At 38.7% G+C, this 13,485-nt stretch overlaps 1 protein-coding gene across 8 annotated transcripts in view; it reads left to right on the top strand.

Annotated features, from left to right (window-relative positions):
• Positions 1–13,485, top strand: part of ABI2 (abl interactor 2) — a 107,290-nt gene that overhangs the window by 89,496 nt on the left and 4,309 nt on the right. For 2 of the 8 annotated variants that reach the window (XM_082630120.1, XM_082630119.1), the window contains exons 8-10: positions 2,192–2,275; positions 4,771–4,944; positions 13,197–13,293. In XM_082630120.1, the coding sequence (XP_082486246.1) occupies positions 2,192–2,275; positions 4,771–4,944; positions 13,197–13,293 (355 nt within the window). Of the gene's footprint in view, positions 1–2,191; positions 2,276–4,770; positions 4,945–13,196; positions 13,480–13,485 lie in introns of those variants that run through there. The other 6 variants (XM_082630122.1, XM_082630121.1, XM_082630117.1 and 3 more) reach the window with 4 other exon arrangements.

Here is a 13,485-nt window from a genome sequence, read left to right as displayed (position 1 = left end):
ATTGTGTCTTCTTACCCCAAGTTTGGGAACACAGGGTGTTGTGAACATACCAGCAATTGTTCCAAGCCTCTGAGAGTGGGACACAGACACACAACTTAAGGGTTTACTACCAAGAAGTGTGACTTCAGGGAAAACCGTAACCACAGGTATCTTTTAAAGAAAGGTACCAATTTCTAGGGTTATGTGACTCTGTCCCTTAAATCTGCGATATTCTTCAGGATTCTCTGCTTAGCTCTTGTCTGCCCATTGTAAGTACACGTTCTCCCTGCACTTACCCACGGCACAACTGTTATCTTTACTGATTACTGCCACCTCTGTACCTCTTGCTTTTTCCCACAGATTCAACCCAGACTTTCCAGTTGCCTTCCATACATATGTTTTAAGTTACTTTCCTACACCTCATTATTTCTCCCGACTTTTCTGTTCACCAACCCATTTCATCCCTGTACTACCCACCAAGGTTAGTGTGGTTAATGGCACCACTACCTTCATAGTAAGGAAGGATAAAAATCTAAGACCATCTTGAGCTGTTTCTCTCCTTCATATGCCCCCTAAATCCTTAGATACCAAATACTCTTTTTGTCTACACTGTACTAAGTTCTCTCCTTTTCTTTCCACTTCTACTGCCTTGATTTTTGTGTGTCAGGCCCTGGGTTAGACTTTCTGCATACATTGTTTTTTTTTTTTTAAATCTTTGCAGTCACTCTGTAAAGTAGGTTGCATTACCTCTTTCATTTCACATTTATGGATTAGGCTCAAAAAATCATTTGCTGTTCCAGTAGCAGCGAAATAGCAAATCAGGGATTTGATGCTAGGTGACTTTAAGTGCAAGGTGTTTGTTCCCACTAAGCGCTCTTTCACCTAACATATAAGATTCTTACCTATTGCATATCTACCTGCTCATCTTTCCAGGTTTTGTACTTTCTCTCTGGGGCATCTTATGCCAACCATATGGAAATATTTCTGGTTCTGTGAACTGGTCATGCTATTTTATACCTCAGAGCCTTTGCCCCTCACTTGGTTCTCGGCTTGTCCTTCTCGATGCTTGCTGCTTGTCGAACTCCTTTTCTTCAAGCACCTGCTCAGAGGTTACTTCTGGGTAGCCCCACCCCCACTTAAACCCTGACCGCCCTCTCCGTCACCACCATGACATCACACCATCACCAGTGCCTCTTCCACTACCCATCACCACCACCACCTGCAGGGAAGTGCTACAGATGTTGTTGGGTTAGGGTTATTATTTTGTCTTCCATTCCTAACTAGAATGTGATCTTTTTGAGGGCAGTGACTCTTACTCATCTTTTTAGTTTTATTAGTCTTCACTGTGATTTGAAGCTCATAAAGATGTTCTCTCTTTATAAGAAGATGCACACCATACTGTATACCCATTCCGAAGGAAACCATAACTGTAGAGTTAATCTTGGGAAGTTGTTTGGCATGTACCTGGCTTATTTATGTATTTATCTACATCAGATGTTTGTTGAAGGCTCACTAGTGCTAGGCGCTGTACCGGGTGTTTAAAAGGGAAAGACAGCTTTGGGGGGAGAGGAATGATTTGAATGAGGCTGGCATTTTTCTGTAGATTCAGGGAGAAAATGTACCTGGAATAGGTGGTATGAATTGGGACTGTGAGAAATTGTAAAGACACAGACCTGACTCGAAGAGAACGGTTTCGATATTGGTCTCTTAGCAGAGTGCTTGCCCCTTAGTGGGAAGTCAGTGAATATTTGTTTAATCAATGGCTGAAAACCAATTAATTTTGCTTGTTTAATGAAGTAATGAAAAGTATAAAATTAGGATGTTGGCATGTAATAGTTTTTTCCCTTGTGTTGATGAACATTTAAACTTAGAACCTTCAAGGTAAAATTCAGAAAACCAAGTTATTCATGGTAATCGGAAGAAATTCTTTTTTTGAGAAGACATGCTATTGACATGAAAAGATAATTTGCCATTGTATGTAAGAATAGATCTGTATATGATAAATGCTTCCTGTTGTAAGTTTTTAAAACTTCCCTAATACTTTGTTTTGTGTGTTAATGAGTTATCCCTCAGAAGAGGATCCTTAAGATAGCTTGTAAAATGTTTATGCATAGTGGTTTCCCTCCTTATATGTTTGTTTTATTGTGTTACCCTTTCCGTTTAATGTAACTTGCCCTTACCCCTTACCCTCCGCACCTTTTTGTTTTTGCAGTATCTCTTGCTCCTCCTCCCTCCATCCTACAGGTAACTCCTCAGTTACCTTTAATGGGATTTGTGGCCAGAGTCCAAGAAAATAGTAAGTTTATGTCTTCTTTATGCTGTAGATCAGATTCTAGGCATAAAATGTCATTTATATATGATTGGCTGAATAGTCATTCATTCACTGATACTTCAGATACTTGAATATTATGAACAGTCATTGTATGAGCAGCTAGTGTGGATGATAAAATAATTATGATGAAATTCTCTACTTTCAAACAACTTAAAATCTGGTAGTGAAGATAAGACAAATAAATATAAAGTAAGGCACATGTAAAAAGAAAGATCACGTCTAATTGAGGAGGTGCTCTTTAATCGCCGGATATCCCACCCTTTTCTCTGGGTTGCTCAGACAATTAGTGGTCTGTCACTGGAGTTTTAGGGTTTTGTGGCCGGCCTGAGAATCTTCTTCCAATCCTGTGATTCCAGGTGTAAAAATGGCCATGCCATGGTGGGTCCCAGGGGACCAAATTGTCAGTCTGTCTCCCAAGAGGCCTCACAGATTGGCAGTGAATTTAAGCTGGCCTGTGGTCTGGTGTTGAATCATGCAGGATCAGATAACTAATTGTATTGACAGGTCGAGTTTTCTCCTAGGGAAGCGTTAAGGAAGCTGAGGAGACTGATGTCTACAAAGCAGGAGGCCTGTATCTGTATTTAGTGAGCAATTGCTAAAGCAGTGAACATAGTCTGTATGACAGATGAGTTCTCTTCTTGTGAGCAGTCTACATAGGAACCATGTCACAATCATAAGGCTGTACAACGGGTGTGGAATCTGAACTAGGGGAATTACACTAATGAAGGAGATAATGTCATCAGGCTGATGTAGCCTAATGCATGCATCTCATAACAGGGATGTCCTCAACCGTGGGATAGAAATATTTGCATTCTGTTTCTTAGGACTCCTGCTCCTTTGGAAATGGGCATTGCCAATACTAGAATGTAAGCTCTATGAGAGCAGGGATTTTTGCTTGTTTTTTTCACTGGCTATTTCTCCAGCACTTAGTATACCATCTGACACAGAGCAGACACTTTGAGTCCCTCCTTTTTTATGTGCTTCCATAGCTGACTAAATGCTCCCTTTGTATCGACACATTTCTTTCTTGTATTTTAACTGGTTATAATCCAGTCTTATTGGCCTGAGGACTCAGTGTCTCTTTCAGGTGCCTTTGCATCTCTGTTTGCTAATTTCTGAAAATAGTCTATTTTACCTCTGTTTATTGGAAGGTACCCCAATGAGCACCTCCAATATTTACCACAGTGTGCAATATTTACCTTTTAGGATGATCTTTTCTCATTTCTTTCCATAGTCATATACATTTTCTCACCTACAAAATGTATAAAAATAAGAAACTTTGTATATGAGGTGAGCCTGTGTCTGATTTTACAGACATAGCAGGACTTATACATTCAAATGAATGTTGTCCCTCTTCAAAACACTCACCTTGGAAAGATATATACCTATCTTTTGGAATGATCTTTATAGCTTTCAAGTACATTATTTTGAAGATAACTCTGTGGTAGCAGAAATTTTTTACTCTATATTAAGTTTGATGTTTGGAAGAAGTCTGGAATTATTTGGAACCAGTTATACCGGGCTAAGTAATGCAGCTGTGATTCTGTTATTCTTCTTAAACCCTTCTCTGGCTTCGCATTGCTCTTTGGATAGAGTTCAAAGTGTTACAAGGCCCTTTCTGCTTAGTACTGTTAAGCTTCCTCATGCCTCTTTCTACTGAACTTTGGTCAGCTCTTTGAAGGGCTCCTGCTTTCTTACCTTTGTATTTGTTATTTTCCTTTACATCTGACATGAAATATCTAGCCCCACCCCGGGCCATTAACTCTTACTCATCCTTCAGGTTCCAGGAAGCCTTTCCTGACCCACATAAGAGATGTGGTCTACTGCTCTGTTTTCCATGATGACTTAAAGCACTTACTGCACTTAATTATAAATGCAAGTTGTTGTCCATGTCTCCATGACTTTCGCTCACTGCTGTATTCCCAGTGCTGAGCATAGTAGCTGGCCATGGTAGGCTTTCAGTTGATGCTTTTGAATGAATAATGAAACATGACTTTATAGTTGTTGAACTGATCTCATTCCATAATAGTGTAGCTTTTAAGATAAGAGGCATTGGAGTTCAAATTCCTGCTCTTCCACTTACTGTTGGAGTACTTAATCTTGGAAAGCCAGTTTACACATCCATAAATGAGGATTAAAAACACCACCTCCCAAGGTAAAGATTAAATGAAATAAGGTATTATAAAGTGCTGAGTAATTGGAACATTTTAAGTAAAAAATAGTAATCATTTTGCTAAACTTTATTCAGCATCCATCAGCACTAACCCAAAGGGAGGAGAAAGTCAAGCTTGGGGATTTGGAACAGTATAGTTGGGGGGAACACTTCTCTTGCCTACTTATTTTTTGAAAGATTATTATTTTCAAGTCTAGGTTAATACTCCACGAACATAGAAGCTTGGATAGGAAACACTGAACTTTGCATAATGTGTAGTTTTGTTATCAGCTTGATACATTCTTAGTTTCAGATGCACCACCTCCACCACCACCTGTGGAAGAACCAGTCTTTGATGAGTCCCCACCACCACCTCCTCCTCCAGAAGATTACGAAGAGGAAGAGGCAGCCGTGGTTGAGTATAGTGATCCCTATGCTGAAGAGGACCCCCCGTGGGCTCCGAGGTCTTACTTGGAAAAGGGTAAGTTTCAGGGGGATATCTGGAAGGATGGGAAGAAACCTCTATGTACGTAGAAATGAAATTTGCTGGTACTGAAGAGAATCTTATTTATTTTTTACTTATAAGTAAAGTTTGGCCTGTATTAGCCTGTATATTTTAATTAATTTAGTTTACAAGGTTCATGATTTTGGAAGTCACACTGGTAAAATCCTGTGACTGATTTTTATTGACGATTATATGTTGTTCCCGTTGAACATGCTTTTTATGAATGGTTTCTATAAGGCAAAAATTTTTAAAAGATAGGTTTTTTTTCTGGAATGACTCAGGAAGAGGATGATTTTTCCAAATTATGTTATTCCTACTCCCATGCTGGAAAGCATTTTAAAAAAATTTTTATTTATTTATTCACATTGGCTACATCGGGTCTTAGTTGTGGTATGCGGGATATTCGTTGTGGTGTGCAGGATCTTTCATTGAGGCACACGGGCTCTTTGTTGTGGCGCGCAGGCTCCAGAGCATGAGGGCTCAGTAGTTGTGGCACACGGGCTCTCTGGTTGTGGCGCACAGGCTCAGTAGTTGCGGCATGTGGGCTCTCTAGTTGTGGCGCATGGGCTCTAGAGCACGTGGGCTTAGTTGCCCTGCGGCATGTGGGATCTTAGTTCTTCAACCAGGGATCGAACCCGCATCCCCTGCACTGGAAGGCGAATTCTTAACCACTGAACTACCAGGGAAGTCCCTAATTAGCATTCTTTTGTGGCATCTTATATCAGATATTCCAGTTTAAGTATCTCCTTATGAAACTTTCTTCCAAAGAATATGGTTTCTCAGTTTCTTTGCAGAGTAGGTGTTTGGCATTTCTTTTGGTGAAAAGTTTCTCTGAATATATTAGCTAACCATCATATGACACTTTTGGGACACAGGCTTACAAATGTCATCAGGACTAGTCAGCTCAGAAGAAATGTGTGCTGTCTTGAAGGAAATTTTCTGTTAAGAAAGTTAAAGCTACTAACTCACTGGGTTTCAAAACTGACTGCACATTAGAATCACCTGGGGAGCTTACATAAACGAATAGTGGACTTCCACTTCTGGCTAACATAGAGCAACAGTAATCAGATTTACCCTCCCTCCTAAAACAATTAGGAATGAATCCAGGAAAAAATATAAAAGATAATGGTTTTCACACATTAGATAACAAGCATTAGTGGACTATGGTCCCAGAAAGAAGGAACTCAAATACGGTGAGCCCTTAATTGTCTAGCTTTGCTATCTAGAGGCAGTTTCCAGGCCACAGTGCAAGGAGGTGGAACCCAAACAAGCCTGAAGTCTCACTGAGTAGAGAAGATAAGAGATCACAGAGTTTTGGGAGACCATGGAGAACAGGTGACTACTCAAAGACAAAGGACAGAGCTCCGGATATCTGCAGAAGGGTCTCCTTGAATCTTTGACAGAGTACTGATCTGTGCATGTATGTGAAGAAACTACCTGAGATTGGAGAAAGAACAATCAGAGAGGGGTAGGCAGAAAAAGTCTTGGAAATTACAGGCCTGGGAATAGTTCATGTTCCCGAACCAGCAAGAACAGAAAGACCTTGTAATACACAAGGCATTGAGAAGAGGCCTCAAAAGTGTGTCCCCTCAGTTGTGGGGCGAAATTAGCTCTAGACTATAGGTTGCCCTGAACTGCCCTAATAAATGTTAAAATGCAAACTTTGAAAACATCCAACTGATTTCAAGTAACTTGAGTTCCAGGGCAAAACCCAGCATTGTTCAAAGGAGTCCACAAAATCCAGTACACCAAAAAGTAAGATTCATAGTGACCAGCATCCAGTCAAAAATGACAAGGCATGTAAAAAGGCAGGAAAATATAACTCATACCTAAAAGCAAAGCCAGTCAATAGGAACAGACCCAGAAGTGACCAAGATGATGGAATTACCAGACACGGGTATACCTATTATAAATGCCACATATATCCAAGAAGGCAAAGGAAAACATGCACATGAGAGAGAAGCAGAATATATTTTCATAAAAAAGAGAAAGAGAAACATAGAGTTTCTGGAGATGAAAAATATAGTATCTGAAGTGACACTTAGAAGAAAAGATCAGCAATCTTAACAATATGACATTAGAAACTATCCGAAACAAGGCACAGAGAAAAAAACCAAGACCAAAAACACAGCAACAGATATGTGGAACAATATCAAATAATCTTTATTTGCAGAAGATATTATCTTGTATGTAGAAAATCCTAAGGAATCTACAAAAAAGCTGGTAGAACTAAAAAGCGAATTTAGCAAGACGGTAGGCTACAAAGTCGATTTGCAAAATTAAATGCATTTTTATATACTAGCAGCAAACAATTAGAGATTGAAATTTACAAAATAATACCTTTTGTAATAACATCAAAAATATGAAAACTTCGGGATAAATTTTTTTTTTTTTGGCCATGATGCGTGGCTTGTGGGATCTTAGTTCCCCAACCAGGGATCAAACCTGGGCCCTTGGCGATGAGAGCTCAGAGCCCTACCCACTGGACTGTCAGGGAATTTCCAGGGATAAATTTAATAAAATATATGCAGGACCTGTATGATGAAAACTATAAAACTTAAAAGAAATTAATAAAGGCCTTAAATAAATTGAAATAAATAAAGTATGTTTTTGATCATTATTGTTAAGAGACAGTTTTTCCTAAATTGATCTATAAATTGAATGCAATCTCAATAAAAATTCCAGCAGTCATTCTTACAGAAAATGACAAGGGGACTCTAAAAGTTAAATGGAAATACAGAAGACCTAGTTTAGTCAACACAATTTTGAAAAACAAGACTAATGTTGGAGGATTTAAACTACCTGATTTCAGAGTTCTAGTATAAAGCTACAGTAATCAGGACAGTGTGGTATAAGTATAGAAATATACATCAGAATCCAGAAAAAAAAAGACAGAATCCAGAAAAAGATCCACACATATGTTTTGACGAAAGTGCAAGGTAATTCAATGGGGAAAGGATAGTGTTTTCAAAAATAGTGCTGTTAACAATTGGATATCCATATGCAAAACATGAACTTCTACCCTTATTACCTCACCATACACAAAAATTAACTCGAAATGTATTTGGATGTGAATGTAAAACTATGAAACTTCTAGAGGAAAATATAGGAGAAAATCTGTGTGTTCTGGGGTTAGGGGAAACTTTTTGTAGAGAGCACATTAAAAAACATGAAGCTTAAAAGAAAAAATGATAAATTGAATTTCATTCAATTAAACTTTTCTTTTTTAACGATGGTGTTAAGAAAATGACAAGGCAAGCCATATAGACTGGGAAGAATATTTGCAAAATAACTCAGGAGATGACAAACAACTTGTAGAAAAAAACAGTTTGGAAACACTTCATCAGAAAAGGTATATGAATTGCAAATAAGCACATGGAAAGATACTCAACATTATTAGTCAGGGAAATGCAAAGTGAAGCTGCAATGAACCAAACTACTTACTACTACACACCCTCTGGAATGGCTACAATTAAAAACACTGATAATACCAAGTGTCAGAGAAAGTGTGGTGAAACAGGAGCTGGTACAGTGTACATTGCTGGTAAGAATGCAACGTTTCAGCCACTTTGGAAAACAGTTGGCAGTTTCTTATGAAGTTAGATATACACTTACCAGGTGGTCTGGCAGTCCCTTCTTAGATGTTTATTTACGAGCAATGAAGATGTATGTTCACACAAAGACTTGCACTTGATTGTTCATAGCTGCTTTATTCATAATAGCCAAGACTGGAAGCAACGTATACGTCTTTCAACTGGTGAATGGATAAGCTAATTGTGGGCTATCCATCCATTCAATGGAATACTGTTCAGCAATGGAAAGGAATAAACTACTGGTACATACAGCAAGATCGATGGATATCAAGCATTATGCTAATGAAAGAATCTAGACACAAAAGACTCATACTTTGATTCCATCTAAATGAAATTTAGAAGATGAGTGGTTTGGGGGGACCAATAGTGGCTACATTGGGGCATAAGGAAACTTTGGAATAATGGCCATTGTAATGATTGTGGTGGAAGTTGTTCATTTGTCACATATACAGGTGCATACATTTGTGAAAACTCACTGAATATACACTTAAGTGATTGTGTTTTGCGTCTAAATTACTTCTTAATAAAGCTGCTTTTAAGAAAAGAAAAAAAAAAGAGAGCCCAAGGTACACTAGGGTACCAATGTCCAATGGCCTTGGACATTGACATGTTTTACAGATTCCTTAGCTGATTTTAACACTGTCCTGGACAAAGTGATGACAGTTTTCAGCTCTGAAAAACCAGCTCAGTGAGTCCTTAAGAGAAAAGCATAATGAAGAGATTTGCTTCTTAAAAATCTCCTCTTCGGTGAACATGTTAAAATCTGGAGAGATTTGTAAGAGAGGAAAGTAAGTTTGTTTTCAGTCCAAATAACTCTTTAAAGTTTAAAAGAAAATGCCTGAGTTGTTTCCTAAGATATTTTTCGAAGTTAATCTCTGTTAAGCTCAAATCTTTTAAAACATGAAAATCAAATAACCTCCTTCTTACTCTTTCTGGCAAAACAGAAATAACCGTGTTCAGCTTATGACTGATTGCCCTTTGTTTGAGTGTGCATAAATGTTGAGGCTGTTGCCTCATGTCTTATTTTGCTATCTTAGACTTCGGACCTGGTTCTCAACTGTGCCTGCATATTAGGGTCACCTAGGGAATGTTTAATATGTCTGCACTTCCAGACCTATTAAATCAGAATCTGTGGACATGGGACCCAGGCATCAGAATTTTTTAAAGTTCCTCAGATAATTCCAAGGTTGAGAACCACTGCATAGGTTTATCTTAACCCTTGATTATTAGCCAAGTGGAGATAATTTGTATATGTAAGTATCTTTATTTAACTTGGGTAGAGAAAAGATATTTTCTTTTATTTATTATGTGCCTGGCATGATGCAAGACTTATTACATATGTAAGGCAGTTAGTTTCCCCATTTTGCAAACTAGGAAATTGAGGCTCAAAATAATTTATTATGTTACAGAATATGACAGAAGATGTTTGTGTTACAGGGGTCAGTATATCATAATAGTTATTAATGGTAATAAAAGCAGCTAACATTTATATAGAATGTTTACTATACACACGGCCCTGTATCATGTGTACATTGCCTCATTTAATCTAACAATGCTTTGAGGTATTGGCACTATTCTAATACCCATTATACAGCTGAGTAAAAAGCAGCTTAGGAAAGTTAAGTATGGTCTGTAAAGTAATAAGTGGTAGAGCTGGGATCTGAACTAGGTGGCATAACTCCTGAGCCCACATTCTTAACATTGTCTTAAGCTTGTACTCTGACAGACCTGGAGTTGAGTCTTGGCTCTAACGTTTACTAGCGTTAAATTATTTGTGACAAATTGACTTATTTGTCAGTGCCTGTTTTATTTCCCTTTCTTCTATCAAGCCATCTTGTTCTTGTGTTTTTCTAGCTCAAAGACATAACTTCTTGGTAGAAGCGTAAACAGTGTATGGTAATTTATCAGATAACACTTCTGTCCTCACAAGACTGACGGTCCCTTGTCTTATTCATCTTTGTATCTCTAAAAATCAGAATGGATGCTCCATTAATGATTGTCAGGAAATGAACAGTGCCATTAATTCTATCTGGGGAGTCCAGAAAGCTTCTCAGAGGACATGGTATATGTGATGTGCTTTGAATGATGAGTATGAGTTTCTCAGGCAGAGGAGAGAGATAGGAAGGGCCATCCAGTCAGAGGGAATCCTCTGACTCGAAAGGGCATGGTGAGTAATGTCCTGTGCGGGGACCTGGGTGGGTTGTAGGGAGGGAGTGGGCGAGCTAAGAGTGTAGGAAGGGAAGTAAGTTGTAAATAATGATGGGAGGCCTTGAATACCAGGCTGAGGTGTTTTGAATTTTTTTCTTTTTAAAAAATCTGATAGTAGAGGGAAATTGTGGAAGATTTTAAGTAGGTTAATGTTAAGTTCCCATGTATTGGGATTTTAATTTTGGAAAAAAGATACTTGATAATAGTGTAGTGTGCATTAGAAAGAAAGAAAAATAGGGGTTGGAAAGACCAGGTTGGGTATCTTTCTAAGCAAGAGATTAGGGCCTCAGCTGAGGCAGTGGTGCTGAAAACCTTGTTCACATAAATAAATAGATGCAAATGGAATTATTTTTCATGCAGCATTGTCAGTTCTTTTAAATCCTTCAGAGTTATTTGCCAAAAATCAAATAATGTTCTATCTTTAAAAATCATGTTGTATATGATGTGTCATCTGATAACCCCATTAAAGTCCACCTTAACTTTTGTTAAAAGCAAAAGAATGGGAGCCACTTAAGTTGCAAAAAGGTTGGGATAGTCAGTGGCGTAATTCTCTTTCTTAATACCACACTGGTATTCTGAATTGTCCCTTTGGCACTCAGGGCGTTTCATACTTAAGCATAGTACGTCACTGTGTTTTCGTTAAGTAGGAGAAAGATAAACAGGAAATGAGAACTTTTATGACTGATTCTTTTTTTTTTTTCTTTTTGCGGTATGCGGGCCTCTCACTGTTGTGGCCTCTCCCGTTGCGGAGCACAGGCTCCGGATGCGCAGGCCCAGCGGCCATGGCTCATGGGCCCAGCCGCTCCGCGGCATATGGGATCCTCCCAGACCGGGGCACGAACCCGTATCCCCTGCATCGGCAGGCAGACTCTCAACCACTGCGCCACCAGGGAGGCCCTATGACTGATTCTTGACAGAGGGTGTCATCTCCAGCAGATCAGATTTAGATGCAGGATTTATAAAAGTTGAGGATCTAGAAGGAAACTCTGTAAAATCTGTCACTCATGCTGCTTAGAAAATCTTCAGGTACCCCACAGTGATGTGTGTATTCCAGTTTAAAGACTGCTGCGCTGATTAGGGCGGTGAGTGTGATGATGGAGAAAAGTGTTCGGGTTTGAGAGGTTTAGAAGGTGTTGAACTAACAGGACTTGGGGATATTCTCCTGTGAATTACTTTTCAGCGGGTTTGCATTTCTATAAGCATCAAGAATGTTATCAACCACCCCCCAAAAAAGCTAAAAAATACTACATTGACTAGAAATACTAGGTATTCTACATATCTTGTATTCTCTCTAAACTTGTATATCATTTAATTGCATCTGTTTAGGTGTTAGAAGTACACACTAAACTCTTTCTAGGTCCTTCTAAAGTGTTTTCTGGCATCCTAGATCACTGTAATGGCAAATATTCAGAGTTTAAGAAAGCTGTTGAATTTTACTTAAAGCAGGCCAGGAACAAATTAACTGGAACAAATTGCACTATATCAAAAGTCCCTGTTTTAGTTTCTGTTTCTTAATTATTTATTTAGGATTAAGGTTGCATAGAAAACAAAAGTCAATATATGCTTCTTAAAATGGATAGATGGAGATTTATTGAGTGAAATTCTGAGTGGTATAATAAAGGTCCAGAGGATCTTTCTATAAAAAAGATAAACCTTCAGGTGGATCTGAGCAAGTTATAGGGTATCCCAATTTAACTAAACTGTTGAGGAAAATGTAACACTTAGGAACCAGAGATTGTCCCAGATATCACTGAAAGGCCCCATTTACCAAGTTATTTAAGTAATGAAAATCATAGGAGAGCTTACAGGTATCTTGGTTTTCTTAACACTTTTAGTCTGTTACTGTGGATATGTTAAATTGGTGGCATAATGCAGCATGTGTTTTGAAAGAATATATATAGTAGACGCCCGTCCTTCACACATATAACCTGTGGGAATTCAACCACTATTCTCAGTGAATGGGCATAGGCTCTAGGAAGTGTGAGAAAGCAGATGGAAGTCTGCTCTTCCCTCAGTCTCTCCCATTTTCTCACTGGCCTCTCCTAGTGTATCTCACTGCACTCGTCTAATTCTAATGTTTAAAGGTACATGTTTTTACATAATATGGTGCTTTAACACAGGCTCAACTGAAGAAACAGCCATCTTTCCCTATTCTGGGATTGTATCTCTTCAGAGAGACTGTTGAACAGTAAGTGTGACTAAATACTATTTTTGGCCATTTATACAGTTTTGAACCTAACCTCAAGATGGATTCCACTGTGCAGGACTGGGTATTAGAAAACAGAATTTGCAGGGAGGGTCCTGTGTTTAGAAAGTCACTGTGTTTGAAGTGCTGTAGAAGTTTGGGAAGGATAGATACTCATTTATTTGGTTCTACCTTTCTAGGAACGTTATTCTTTTTCATATCCTTTTTTTTCCCCCCTCTAGTTGTGGCAATTTATGATTATACAAAAGACAAGGAAGATGAGCTGTCCTTTCAGGAAGGAGCCATTATTTATGTCATCAAGAAGAATGACGATGGTTGGTATGAAGGAGTTATGAATGGAGTGACTGGGCTCTTTCCTGGGAATTATGTGGAGTCTATCATGCATTATTCTGAGTAAAGCTCAGCAAGGCTGTGTTTCCCTCACAGGAATAGTCAGGTCTTCCCAGATTATCAAAAGGCCCTGGGGATTCCCCTCCAGTGAAATGAATGAAGGATTCAAATGACAAAAAC

This window comes from Mesoplodon mirus, assembly GCF_964341445.2.
Source record: "Mesoplodon mirus genome assembly, chromosome: 8".
NCBI classification, from domain to species: domain Eukaryota; kingdom Metazoa; phylum Chordata; class Mammalia; order Artiodactyla; family Ziphiidae; genus Mesoplodon; species Mesoplodon mirus.
This window is presented reverse-complemented; position numbering and strand designations above follow the sequence as displayed.